This window comes from Plutella xylostella, chromosome 5 (assembly GCF_932276165.1).
Source record: "Plutella xylostella chromosome 5, ilPluXylo3.1, whole genome shotgun sequence".
NCBI lineage: Eukaryota > Metazoa > Arthropoda > Insecta > Lepidoptera > Plutellidae > Plutella > Plutella xylostella.
The window spans coordinates 3,423,946-3,436,963 of NC_063985.1; the positions used below are offsets into that span (position 1 = coordinate 3,423,946).

Here is a 13,018-nt window from a genome sequence, read left to right on the forward strand (position 1 = left end):
TACTCATTGTTTTGTTTTTATCAGTTAGTCTGTGTGAAAGCAAACGGACGGCAGCTGTTTAGAGTGTGAGCTTTTCATTTTATTATGAAATTATTTATATTTACCACGGTTTTAATATAATTATTTACTTTCAAATTCTCTTTAATCAATGTGTATCAATAATACATGTGTAGGCATTTAATTTGTTGTTGGGCAATACCTACCTAACCTATTGATCAGTCTTGAATACTCTTGATCTCATCTTCTTGGATCAGCCAATCTAAATTAAAAGGTAAAGTACCGATCTATGTAGATTTATTCCCTTTATGAAAGCAGAGAATGAAGACAGTGTAATAAAATGGACATTTATCACCTCCACTTCTATTTTTTCAACATTTCTATTGCTATAAGTAGAAACATAAAAGTTTTAATAGTTAAATCATACATAGGTGATCTATATGATTGAGGAATGAGTAAAAGTAACATTTCTATAAGTCATCATTCATAAGTAATTAATAATAATATTAATAATGTTACATCAAAAATATATCGAAGGGATATCTCAGATTGATAAGCTGATATTTAGTATTATGTATGAGCTTTTCTAATATTTCCCACACTTATCTGTATTGTAAGATTTTTACAAAATAATAAAATATGTGACCTATAGAGCTTCCACTATGTTATTGTATTTTTGATGTTTCCTTATGTCTGGTAAGTAAAGTTGGTTTTCCTTTGCAGTCATCAAATATGTATGGGATTTCAAATGTCAAAAAACCAATAAAATGTTAAAATAAGATTTTTTTTCTCACAAGCCCACACTCTGTAAATTACAGAGACTATTTAGAGGTCCGAGCCTTCGCTTGACCCACCTTGAGATTACGATCGGCTTTTCCCCAAGTATTCAGTCCTACAAGCGCCCTATACCCTAACTATTCGCTACCTTAGCCTGGCAACACTGTCATGGCGTCACTTCCGAACAGGCACCAACGCGCGCCGGCTAGCTGCTAGCTTCAGTACGCTTTGACTTTTCCCCAAGTAACGACGTGAGCTCGTTCGCAAAGCAAAAATTTTTAAAGTGAACTTCAAACGTTGAGTTCTACAAGCAAAAGATAAGGTAAGTTTATTTTTCTTCTTTTTAGGAACCCTAATATGTTTTCAGCCCCTGGACGGACAGAAAGTGCCCTCCGGGGGCCACACGTGGTTTCATTTTAGAAACGTGTGCGAACAGCGTGCATCACAACACCTGTACGCGAACCGGCGTTTAGCCATGATGTACACGATCAGTACTAGCTATAAAAAGCAAAACCCGGAACAAATAAGATCACGTTAAGTGTCTTATTGTTGACCCGACGGGCATTTTCACCCGTCGGCTCCTAACGTTCCTTGCGGGACCCGTCCGACGGACGGTCCAGCTGAGCCGACGGCTCGCGTGGCACATACCAATTCGGCCCGTCGGATCAATGGCCCCGCGCAGATTCGATCCGACGGCTTACCAGCCACATGATAACAAAACCGGTGCAATAAATTGTATTGTCTTTCCAGAGTATGCCAACTATCCGGGAAATCCTTCTTCACACGGCAACCACAGCGTCGACTGCAAAGGATGTGGTCGATCAGATGCACGATGCCGTCTTGCCGTTTATGCCACCTGAATGGAAGGACTGGCAAATAGAGGACATCAATATACGAGAACTTGTAGGGGATCCACCAGACCCCAAAATAATAAACAAGCTACGCTATTCCATTCCAACGGCGGACATCGCAGCGGCTTTCAAGTTGAAAGAACTGTCTGAAAAAACTTATAAGTCCATCAAACTGAAAATGCTCGACTGGCCCTTCACAAGCGCATTGATATATGCCCCATTTGCATTGGCAGCTAAAATACACGGAAAAAACGTGGAAAACCTCCTGAATGTTGTCAGGGCTATGAAACCACACCTTTTAAGCCGAGAGGAAACAGACGGGCTTCTAAGAGGTCGCCCTCCAGGGCATGGCCAGAAACGCTCCGCATCTCGATCACCAGCCAGAACAAAGAGACTCAAGACTCCAAGCACTGGAGAGATAGACCCTGTAGCCGCAGCAATCCAGAAACAATCAGAAATGTTCAGTGCTCTCATGACGCAAATGATGGCCACCACCAATAATACCGCGGAAAGAGTCATCGAGGCTGTCAACTCAATAAAAGAAACCCCAAACCAAACGGCTGATACTAATATAGCGGACTCCACCTATTCTGATATAGAGGTAGAGTCAGAACACGACGACGAAGAAGGACAAGACTGTCAAATAAAAAGCCCAGAGGCCACTGCATCCGCAACGCATGATAGAGAGGAAGCTATTGCGAGTCTGTGCTTTGACACAATGACGACAGAGGCTGAGCCCCCCATTCCAATGGCATCCGCAGACATGGTAGCAAAAGGCGCTAAGTGCCAACGCTTGGGCTCCGACACATGGAACAACCTAAGGTACAAGGAAGCTGAAAAGACGCTGCAGGGGACTCCGGTATTTACCGCGCTCAAAGTCAACCCGCAGCTAAGTAACATCACACCGAAATGGTGTAACCCGGAGATCTTACTGAAAATAGACAAAACTCTGGGTGTTCTTACACACGCTCTCCTGCTAGAAAGACAAGCACTGGAAGATGGCCTGCAGCAAGTGGCAAGGGAAGTCAAGGACCCGCTGGTCATAAGTTCCATCCAACAAAATGTGCTTTCAAAGGAGTCCAATTACAGGCGCATTTCAGACCAGGCGCTGCAATACGCTTGCGGTCGACGAGCTGAAATTATAGCAGCTAGAAGGTCTTATTACTCGCCCTCTGATAAGGCACGTGATGCAGTGATGCAGAGCATCCCACCATCAACAACGCATCTGTTTGATGAAACCACGCTTACAGAAACCCTCAAGCAATACGGTGGGTATGATAAATTTTTTCCTGGGAGAAAATATGACCCCAAAAAACCGACACAATTCAGAAAAGGAACCGCCGCCGTTAGTTCCAATCGCTACAAACAACCACGAGGAACGCAAGGACCCAGCAAATCTTCCAACTATCGCAAGAACCACGCCAAGGCCGCACCCAACCATAAACAAGATCCCAGAAAACATCCTCCACGAAGTGGAAACACAAAAAAATATTGACATGAATTTTCAGGCCGGGGTGCTTCGTCTAAGGAGAGACCAATGGACGAAACTGGGGGCAGATCAAACCTTGATAAATATAATAAACGGATACAGGATCCCCTTCATCAAAAAGCCCCCCTTAATTTGCCTCTCCAGACAAGACACAAAGTTAATGGAAACAAAGTCCAGCCTTGCAATGGAATCGGAAATTCGGGGCCTACAAACAATTGGGGCGATCGAGCCGGCATCGACTCGAACGGGGTTCCTGTCCCCTCTATTCTTAAAAAAGAAACCAGATGGCACCTTCCGGCAGATCTTCAATTTAAAAGCCCTCAACAAGTTTCTCAAACCAAAAAAGTTCAGGCTAATAACTGCCCAAAAGGTTCAGCATTTTCTACAACCAGGAGATTACCTACTAAAAATAGATATCTCCAAAGCCTACTTCCACGTACCTATAATACAGCAGCACAGAAGATTCCTAATGTTCAAAGTGGGAAACAACATTTTTCAAATGACGTGCTTACCATTTGGCCTCGCAACAGCGCCTCAAATATTCGCCAAACTGACGAACTGGATAGCGAGCATACTGCGAAGCATGGGAATCCGCGTTGTAGTATATCTCGACGATTTTCTCTTAGCGGGGCAAAACCCTTCACATCTAATGACACAGGGTCTGCGGGCATGCAAAATATTAAAGTATCTGGGATGGCAGCTAAACACACAGAAAACATGCATAATACCATCACAGAAACAGGAATACCTCGGTATAACTTGGAACACAGACGCAGACACGAAGAGCATCGACAGCAAGAAAAACGCGCTAACGAGAGAACAGCTGTTGAGAATGCTAGCTACACAAAAATGTACATGGTTGGAGGCAAAACGTCTGCTAGGACGACTAACTTTCACATCATTTGTTGTGCCGCACGGAAGGCTGCATTGTCGCTACCTACAAAGAGACAACAACAAAATGAAAAGATTTCCAACAAGCAAAATGTATGCCCTGTCCCCAGAGACGATTACCGACTGCAAATGGTGGCTCAAGCACCTGTCCGACATCTCACCAATCTTCCTGAAAGCAACGACGATGTTCATAACAACAGACGCATCAGACCTGGGTTGGGGTGCCACAATCAACGGAAAGAAGCAAAAAGGGCAATGGAATACCAACCAAAAATCATGGCACTGCAACAGGAAAGAATTATGGACGGTATACATCACTCTGAAAAAGAACGAGATGACGCTAAGAGGCCACACTTGCCTTGTACAGTCCGACAACCGAACTGTAGTGGCCTACCTTCAGAAACAAGGGGGCACCAAATCACTGACTTTGCTAAGAATGACGAGAGCAATATTTCTCCTCGCGGACCAGCTAAACATCACAATCAACGCGAAGTACATCCCAGGTCGATACAATGCTACAGCAGACAGCCTCTCGCGACACCAAGAACTTCCAGAATGGTCCCTGTCCAACTCTGTCACGGACATGATCTTCAACAAGTGGGGCACCCCGGAGATAGACCTGTTTGCGTCAGCCCGGTCGAGAGTAGTGAAAAAGTATGCAACAGAGGATGCACAGGATCGGAAGGCCCTATTCATAGACGCATTCGCGAAGCAGTGGAACTGGAACCTTGCATGGATATTTCCCCCACCATGCATGATGCCGAGAATATTATGTCACTTGAATACAGCCAGAGGAACTTACTTGATCGTCTGCCCCCGCTGGCACAAAGTCTACTGGAGAGCCGACCTGAAAGCACGAGCAACTGCGGCCCCATTCACGATCAAAGACCTACAGTCGAACTTAATGGATCACAGAACCCAACAACCTCCACCAGAGGTGAAGGACTTACAATTGGAGGTCTGGAGGGTACGGGGTGGGCCTCCGAAATAAACACTTGGCCACCAGAGTATAAACACCTTCTCGAGAGTTCTTGGAGACAAAGTTCTTTAAAAACGTACCACTCCGCTTGGACTAGATGGAAAAAATGGGCAACAGAAAACCACTGCTCCATCAATGATCCACTTCCGGAAAAAGTGGCAGAATATCTATGCTTTCTTCATCATAGAGAACATCTAGCCGCTTCAACCATATTGGTCCACAAATCAGTGGTGTGCACGTTTGCTAACCCGGTAAAATCAGAATTGATTTCTGGCCATCCGCTAGTGAAAAATATACTCAAAGCCATATCAGTCTCGAAGCCCAAGGTAAAGAAACCCATCTGGAACATGGACAGAGTTCTTAACTGGCTGAAGCATAGTACAGTAGTAGAAGACAGCCTATATGAAGTATCCAGACATACAGCACTGCTGTTGTTACTGCATTCAGGTAGGCGTATACACGACCTGACCCTACTGGACACATCACCTGACTACTGCATATTTAGTGAAAACTCTATCATTCTTCAACCAAAGTTCGGATCAAAAACAGACTGCTCAAAATATAGCCAGTCAGGATGGGCTCTTAAGGTTAATCACATTAAAAATCTCAATTGCATATACTGGATCAAAAAACTATCAGAAGTGTCTGCGTCACGGCGATCCGCTAGAAATTCCCTGACCAGTCTATTCATCACAACCAGAGGTAGAGTACAGGAAGCCAGCAGATGCGTCATTGCTGGCTGGATTAAAAGCTACTTCAAAGAAATCGGCATTGAGGCTTCGCCTGGCTCCATCCGTTCAGCTGTTGCAAGCGACAACTTCACCATCTGTGGACTAGGCATTGAAGATGTACTTTCTAAGGGAAATTGGAGATCTAAAAACACTTTCTTCAGACATTATTACAGGCAAATCAGCCGATCACAACTGATTAACACGGACAGACCCTCAAGCCATTTTGACACGGTCTAAAGTTATATTATAATTATAATATCATTACACTGATTATCATTTGTTAATTATTTGCAAACAATAAATAATTTAGGTTTACTACGTGCGTGTTATCATTTAAAAATTATTGTACTATCAACATACCAATCACAGTACACCAATCGAATAATGCCGGCAGAAACCAAACACATCTCAAGGTGGGTCAAGCGAAGGCTCGGACCTCTAAATATAACCGTTTTTCCCACGAAGGGATAAAAACGGATATTTCGAGTCCAGCCGAAGCTTGACCCACCCAAGTTTAAATGCCTTGCCGGCATGTAAAGGTACTGAAGCTAGCAGCTAGCCGGCGCGCGTTGGTGCCTGTTCGGAAGTGACGCCATGACAGTGTTGCCAGGCTAAGGTAGCGAATAGTTAGGGTATAGGGCGCTTGTAGGACTGAATACTTGGGGAAAAGCCGATCGTAATCTCAAGGTGGGTCAAGCTTCGGCTGGACTCGAAATATCCGTTTTTATCCCTTCGTGGGAAAAACGGTTATATTTAGCTTTGTTAGATTTAGTTTAAGGTTAAGAAATAGTGTAAGCTGAATGTTATCCTGTATTAGGGTATGATGGGACTGTTATGTTTTCTATCTTCTTCTTCTTTCATGTCAGTGAACTATAGAAATCAAAGTCCCTAAATAAAAATAGGGTATTTTTTTTTTTATTAATTAAGCCATATTTTTAAAATATGGAATTTTTTTTAATGTTGTACATTTTGTGTGGTACAAAATCACAATATTGTATATGTATATCATTATTGAAAAAGTGATAGCTTGTGTTGTGAGTTTTTCAAAATAGCCAAACATCATATATAACCTACCTGCTATCTAAAAATAATTTTTAAAAAAAGTGTTTTTTTTATTACAGTTATAGCATATATTTGATCTTCAGACATAACAAAATATTTTAACAACACACTATCATACAAAAACCTGCTTTTTAAATGTACTTACTTGTGCTCAGGAACATGTTCAAAAATTCTATCAATAAATTTATATTCCATTCCTCAATTTTATTGATATAATTAATTTGTATAAGTACATACAATCATACAAATATCTTTTATCTAGTTATTGACATTAGTATTTTGTGTTGCAGATTTCACCAGTATCTCTACTGGAAAATGGCAGAGGTGGAAGTAACAAATGTGAGTATAAATGACCGAAGTGTAAAAGCTTTCACCATGCAAAATGTAATGTTTTTAATTTCATTTATTGTATACACAATTACACATGTTATCTAAGAATGCTGATGAACACATTATATTTTTTTCAAACTACTCTGCATTCGAAAAAGGGTTCTTTTGTCATCTTGAAACCATATCATACATATAAATAAGTTGGTTTCTGAAGAACTTCTCTAATAGGATATACTTAGTTGCAAAAGTTGTCATAATAAGCTTTTCTTGGTCATGAGTGAGTAAAGAAAAAACTTTTTTTTTTTAATTCATGGGAAGAGTAACATGCCGCATTAATCCCTTATCAACTTACCTTAAATTGATAAACAAAAATGTGTAAAATGTCATGTGGTGTTTTTTTTAAAATTCTTCATTCAAATAGGTTCATATATTTTTTGCACCTTTAACTCACAAACAAGTACAAAGGTACACTCAGCTTCATAATACCATTCAGCTACATAGGTAGGTACAGTATTGTGCAAATTAATGTGAACACGAGTGAAAATTTGAAAAAAATACATTTGTTAGTTCTAAAATTAAAAAATCAGAGATATATTAATACAATTTAAGTTGTTTTAATAGAAAATGTGTCCTCCCTGGATTTATAACTTCTTCAACACGTTTTGGCATAGAATCGACAAGGTTTTAACAGTTTTCTGATATTTACTGGTTTAAAAAACTTGTATGAATTACAGCCTCAATCATTTTACTTTTTCTTGTGCAATCCGTTTTACGAAGTCTAACTTTCATAATGGCCCACTTATTTTCAATGGGATTAAGTGCCGGTGAGTTCTTTGGCCATCCAAAGGCATGATATCTTGCTGTCCTTGAAATATTTAGGCATTATCGTGGACACGTGGAATGGAGCCGAATTTTGTTGAAAAACTTATTGACCGTTAGCATCAACTTTTCTTAGTTTGGGGCTGTTTTTCTTATATAGGTACCGAATGACTTGTGCCCATCGAAAGGATGATGGACTCGCTAAAATACAGTGACTTGCTAGAACGGAGATTAGAAGTTGAACTAAGAAAATTTGATGATAACGGTCAATACGTTTTAAAACAAAATTCGGCTCCATTCCACGTGTCCACGATAATGCCTAAATATTTCAAGGACAACAAGATATCATGCCTTTGGATGGCCAGAGAACTCACCGGCACTTAATCCCATTGAAAATAAGTGGGCCATCATGAAAGTTAGACTTCGTAAAACGGATTGCACAAGAAAAAGTAAAATTATTGAGGCTGTAATTCATACAAGTTTTTTAGACCAGTAAATATCAGAAAACTGTTAAAACCTTGTCGATTCTATGCCAAAACATGTTGAAGAAGTTATAAAAACCAGGGAGGACACATTTTCTATTAAAACAACTTAAATTGTATTAATATATCTTTGTTTTTTTAATTTTAGAAGTAATAAATGTATTTTTTTCAAATTTTCACTCGTGTTCACATTAATTTGCACAATACTGTACATACAGGGTGGCCCAAAGAGTGACGTCCAAAGGAAAATGTTTGATTCCTTAGGTCAAGGGGTAGCCAAATCACCCCCATGTATGTTCAGCAATTTTTAGTAGTTTAGGAGTTATGATTTTTTTAACAAATTTTCTACGAAAATCGACCTCAGTGGATCAATTATGTTTTATTATTTTTTTGGATAACTTATTTAAATATATTTTTATTTTTGTGTCATCCTCTTAAGTTGTTCTTTTAACCATAAAAGTTTCAGCTTCCCAGCTGTAATGTAAGTTAGTTATTTTTATATCGAAAGTTCAAATTATATCATCGAGCTAGACTGCTCTGAATTTTCAACTTGAAATTAAAAATTGAAATAGTTATTCTCATGGTCCCTTATTAATTTTAAAAACTCCGCAAGGTTCCAAAATTACATAAAAATAAAAATAAACTATTGCTTAATGGGGTATTATTTCCAGAAAACAGCCTTCAAAGGTACGTGGGTGGAAAATACCTAATTAGTAAATTGTTTCAGAAAGTTTAAAGATTCCTGTTAGGTCATTACTAAGGACTAATTAAGTTAGAAAATGTATCAAATTAAAGGGAAAATAAAATTATTTACTATTTTTTTTTATTTTAGTTGCATGTTTGAATGAAAATTCTTAATAAAATGTTTTAGTGTGAGTTGTAAGATTAATGCGATAATTGTATTATTAACAATAAGTAAATAGACTCAAATAATTATTTGACACATTTACTCATAATAAATTTTCAAAATGGCGACCTCCCAAATCAATACACAGCCTACATCTACGCAAGAAATTTTGTTTAAGTTGCCTAAACGAAACGTATCCCAACAGGTGGATCGGACGAAACGGTCCAATCAGATGGCCGTCACGATCGCCTGACCTAAATCCGATTGATTTTTTTTATTTGGGGTTATTACAAAGACATAGCTTACGCCCGAGAATCGGTAAATGAAGAGGAGCTAAGACAGCGAATTGGAGAGGCCGGAAATGTCGTTAGAGGAAACAGAGAAGCGTTTAGGCAACTTAAACAAAATTTCTTGCGTAGATGTAGGCTGCGCATTGATTTGGGAGGTCACCATTTTGAAAATTTATTATGAGTAAATGTGTCAAATAATTATTTGAGTCTATTTACTTATTGTTAATAATACAATTATCGCATTAATCTTACAACTCACACTAAAACATTTTACTAAGAATTTTCATTCAAACATGCAACTAAAATAAAAAAAAAATAGTAAATAATTTTATTTTCCCTTTAATTTGATACATTTTCTAACTTAATTAGTCCTTAGTAATGACCTAACAGGAATCTTTAAACTTTCTGAAACAATTTACTAATTAGGTATTTTCCACCCACGTACCTTTGAAGGCTGTTTTCTGGAAATAATACCCCATTAAGCAATAGTTTATTTTTATTTTTATGTAATTTTGGAACCTTGCGGAGTTTTTAAAATTAATAAGGGACCATGAGAATAACTATTTCAATTTTTAATTTCAAGTTGAAAATTCAGAGCAGTCTAGCTCGATGATATAATTTGAACTTTCGATATAAAAATAACTAACTTACATTACAGCTGGGAAGCTGAAACTTTTATGGTTAAAAGAACAACTTAAGAGGATGACACAAAAATAAAAAAATATTTAAATAAGTTATCCAAAAAAATAATAAAACATAATTGATCCACTGAGGTCGATTTTCGTAGAAAATTTGTTAAAAAAATCATAACTCCTAAACTACTAAAAATTGCTGAACATACATGGGGGTGATTTGGCTACCCCTTGACCTAAGGAATCAAACATTTTCCTTTGGACGTCACTCTTTGGGCCACCCTGTATAGCTACTAATGAAGCTGCGTGTACCTCGGCATGAATGTAGGGTTTTGCAACACGCAGTTAACCTTTACCTTAGCCTGTTATGCGATCTTTATAAAAAAACTCGGCTTCTCATCTCGTTATTATGTGATGTAGTGATCGTACAAATCTGATACGTAGGTATCTTGTATTACTACCAAGTACTTATCGTAATTAAACCTAGGTACATATGTTAAACCGACCTGCAAAGTTGATTTCAATCTACATTGTCGTCACACTCTTCACTCTACAATCCAAAATATCCATTCAATACGTATCTAATTAATTTAGCCGCGAGTCTCGTGAAGCCATGATTTAGTATTTTAGTAGGATAGTTTGATTCGCTAGTGAGGAGTAGCCTATCTATCTAAACTATTTCAACATTTTTTATATCTATTATGCTTTAAAACGATGCCTGACTCTACGCTTATGCCTGACACAAACAAAACGTTTTGTCCATGATCGCGTTCATAAAAGTATCATAACATGCCATCCGACATTAAGTGCAATATGGCAGACCAATCAGTGTGTTCAGCCAATGGACATTATTGTTATTGTCCAGTAACGTAATATCGGCTCAATTAGCTCTACCTACTGAATACACGAGTCGCACTGAACCACTATACCTAAATACAATAGATAGAATATGCTTAAATAAATAGTAAAGGTAGGTATAGTAAAATAATACAGTTCATTCTTTGTTTCAAAACGGGGTCCAAGGAAAACTTATTGAATAGGTCAAAAATACCCTCGGTTTCTTCTAATTAACCAGCATCTTTCGAGATGGACCTGGATGGACCATTTAATAATTTAAATTAATTTATTCAAATAACAAGCCGCACATAAATATTAAGCTGAGCTCTAGATTTCAATAATAATACTATAATAATAATAGTATGTGGGGACATCTCACACACGGGCATCCGACCCCAAGCTAGGCAGAGCCTGTGTTATGGGTATCGGACAGCTGATATATCTACATAAATACATAGATAGATACATATTAAATATAATATTAAATATAAATATCAACACCCAAGACCCGAATACAAATATCTGTCTTTAAACAAATATCTGCCCCAGCCGGGAATCGAACCCGGGACATTCGGCATAGCAGTCAGGGCCACTAACCACTACGCCATTCGACCGTCAATGGCTGAAGGCCTGAAGTTCATTACCTACAATAAGTAACCGGCGCACAGACTCATGCTTCTATTGAAAAGGTCGTAAAAACTTTGAGATCCATTTTTTCCTAGCTCTACAAATCGAGGCTACAAACATTAGACAAAATCTGATAAAGACAAACAGTACAAACAACCTGTCAAGATTACACTGTTTTGGAGTTCTGGGACACTCTTTTTAGTAGTTTTGAAGTGTTTATCTGTTAAGATAACAGCAAGGCGTTATTGCATTATCATTAGCTTAGCAGTTTTTATTAGTCTCTTGATTGCGCTGGGCGAGTGTTACATTACGATTGACAGCACTAGATACATGTGGAGGTAAATAAATATATCGTATTTCACAAGGTTCTACTTAGCTGACAAATATTCCTCGTTTGCCTTGACTTGACTTTTTACTTGGGTACGGTGTCGTGTATTCAGGTCAGGTGTTATACATAAGCTACATATGTATCGACCTACGTACTGTGAGTTACGACTGCCCTTTTATTGTACATGCGTGCTCGATTGAGTACTTAATTATACCTAGGTACCTGCCTACAGAGAACTTTTTAGTATTAAGCTCTTCAGTTGTTTTCAAAACGCACGTTTTCTGTTTGAACGCATTTTCATCAAACGATTATAAAATATCCGATGCTATGAAATAATATATTATCATCAAATCCTTAAACTCCTAATCATGGTCATAAATCACATAAATTATATGTAGGTTCTTGTAACTAATACATTAAGACCTGGTTTCTCATGATTCTGTTAGTTACAGTCTCAATAACGGATTTGCTGACGACGCGTTTAAGGATTATTACCCTTGTTAACTGGATGAGTCCCACGACGAAAATCTAATAGACCATTCATAAATCCAGCATTATGTGTATCATTCACTCATTTCCCTCACACTTCACTCAATATTCTGTCATATTCATTGAAATTTGTTGGCTATGTCTCTGTGATTTCAAACAACCTCAAACAACCAAACTTTTTGGTTTTGAGGTTGCCATGGTTACTATTTCTACCAAGGTTGTTTTTTGACATCCGTCATTGAAAATAATATTATTACGCCATGCCCTTTGAAAAACAATACAACGAACAAGATGGAGTGTCGGTGCAAAAGAAACTTCTCGGGAAATAACATATCAATTTCTAATTAAGGTCTTATTTTAAAATATTTTGTTAGAAGATTTTTCACTTAAGTAATTCAATAGTTCTCATTAAGTCATTAGGTTTAACTTCTTGAATCTACCTCTGTGGTTTAGTGGTAGAAGCTCAGCTTCATCACCCAGGGATCCCGGGTTCGATTTCCAGGTAGGGCCATCAATTTGTGTTTCTATATTGCGGTTCCAAGTTAGGTTAGGACATTAAA

General features: G+C 38.3%; 2 protein-coding genes across 4 annotated transcripts in view; both read left to right on the forward strand.

Moving 5' to 3' along the window:
- Positions 1–13,018, forward strand: part of LOC105391648 (trans-1,2-dihydrobenzene-1,2-diol dehydrogenase) — a 22,030-nt gene continuing 9,012 nt past the window's right edge. Inside the window, exons 1-2 of one of the 3 annotated variants that reach the window (XM_048633151.1) lie at positions 1–65; positions 7,068–7,116. In XM_048633151.1, the coding sequence (XP_048489108.1) occupies positions 7,093–7,116 (24 nt within the window). In that variant the 5' untranslated portion in view covers positions 1–65; positions 7,068–7,092. Of the gene's footprint in view, positions 66–90; positions 272–7,067; positions 7,117–11,828; positions 11,980–13,018 lie in introns of those variants that run through there. The other 2 variants (XM_048633152.1, XM_011563187.3) reach the window with 2 other exon arrangements.
- Positions 4,097–4,996, forward strand: LOC125491385. The gene has a single exon (XM_048633202.1). The coding sequence runs from the start codon at positions 4,097–4,099 to the stop codon at positions 4,994–4,996; it is 900 nt and encodes a 299-aa protein (XP_048489159.1).

Excerpts from the sequence above, each read along its gene's own strand:
- LOC125491385 (XM_048633202.1), top strand. The coding sequence starts at position 4,097 with ATGTATGCCCTGTCCCCAGAGACGATTACCGACTGCAAATGGTGGCTC.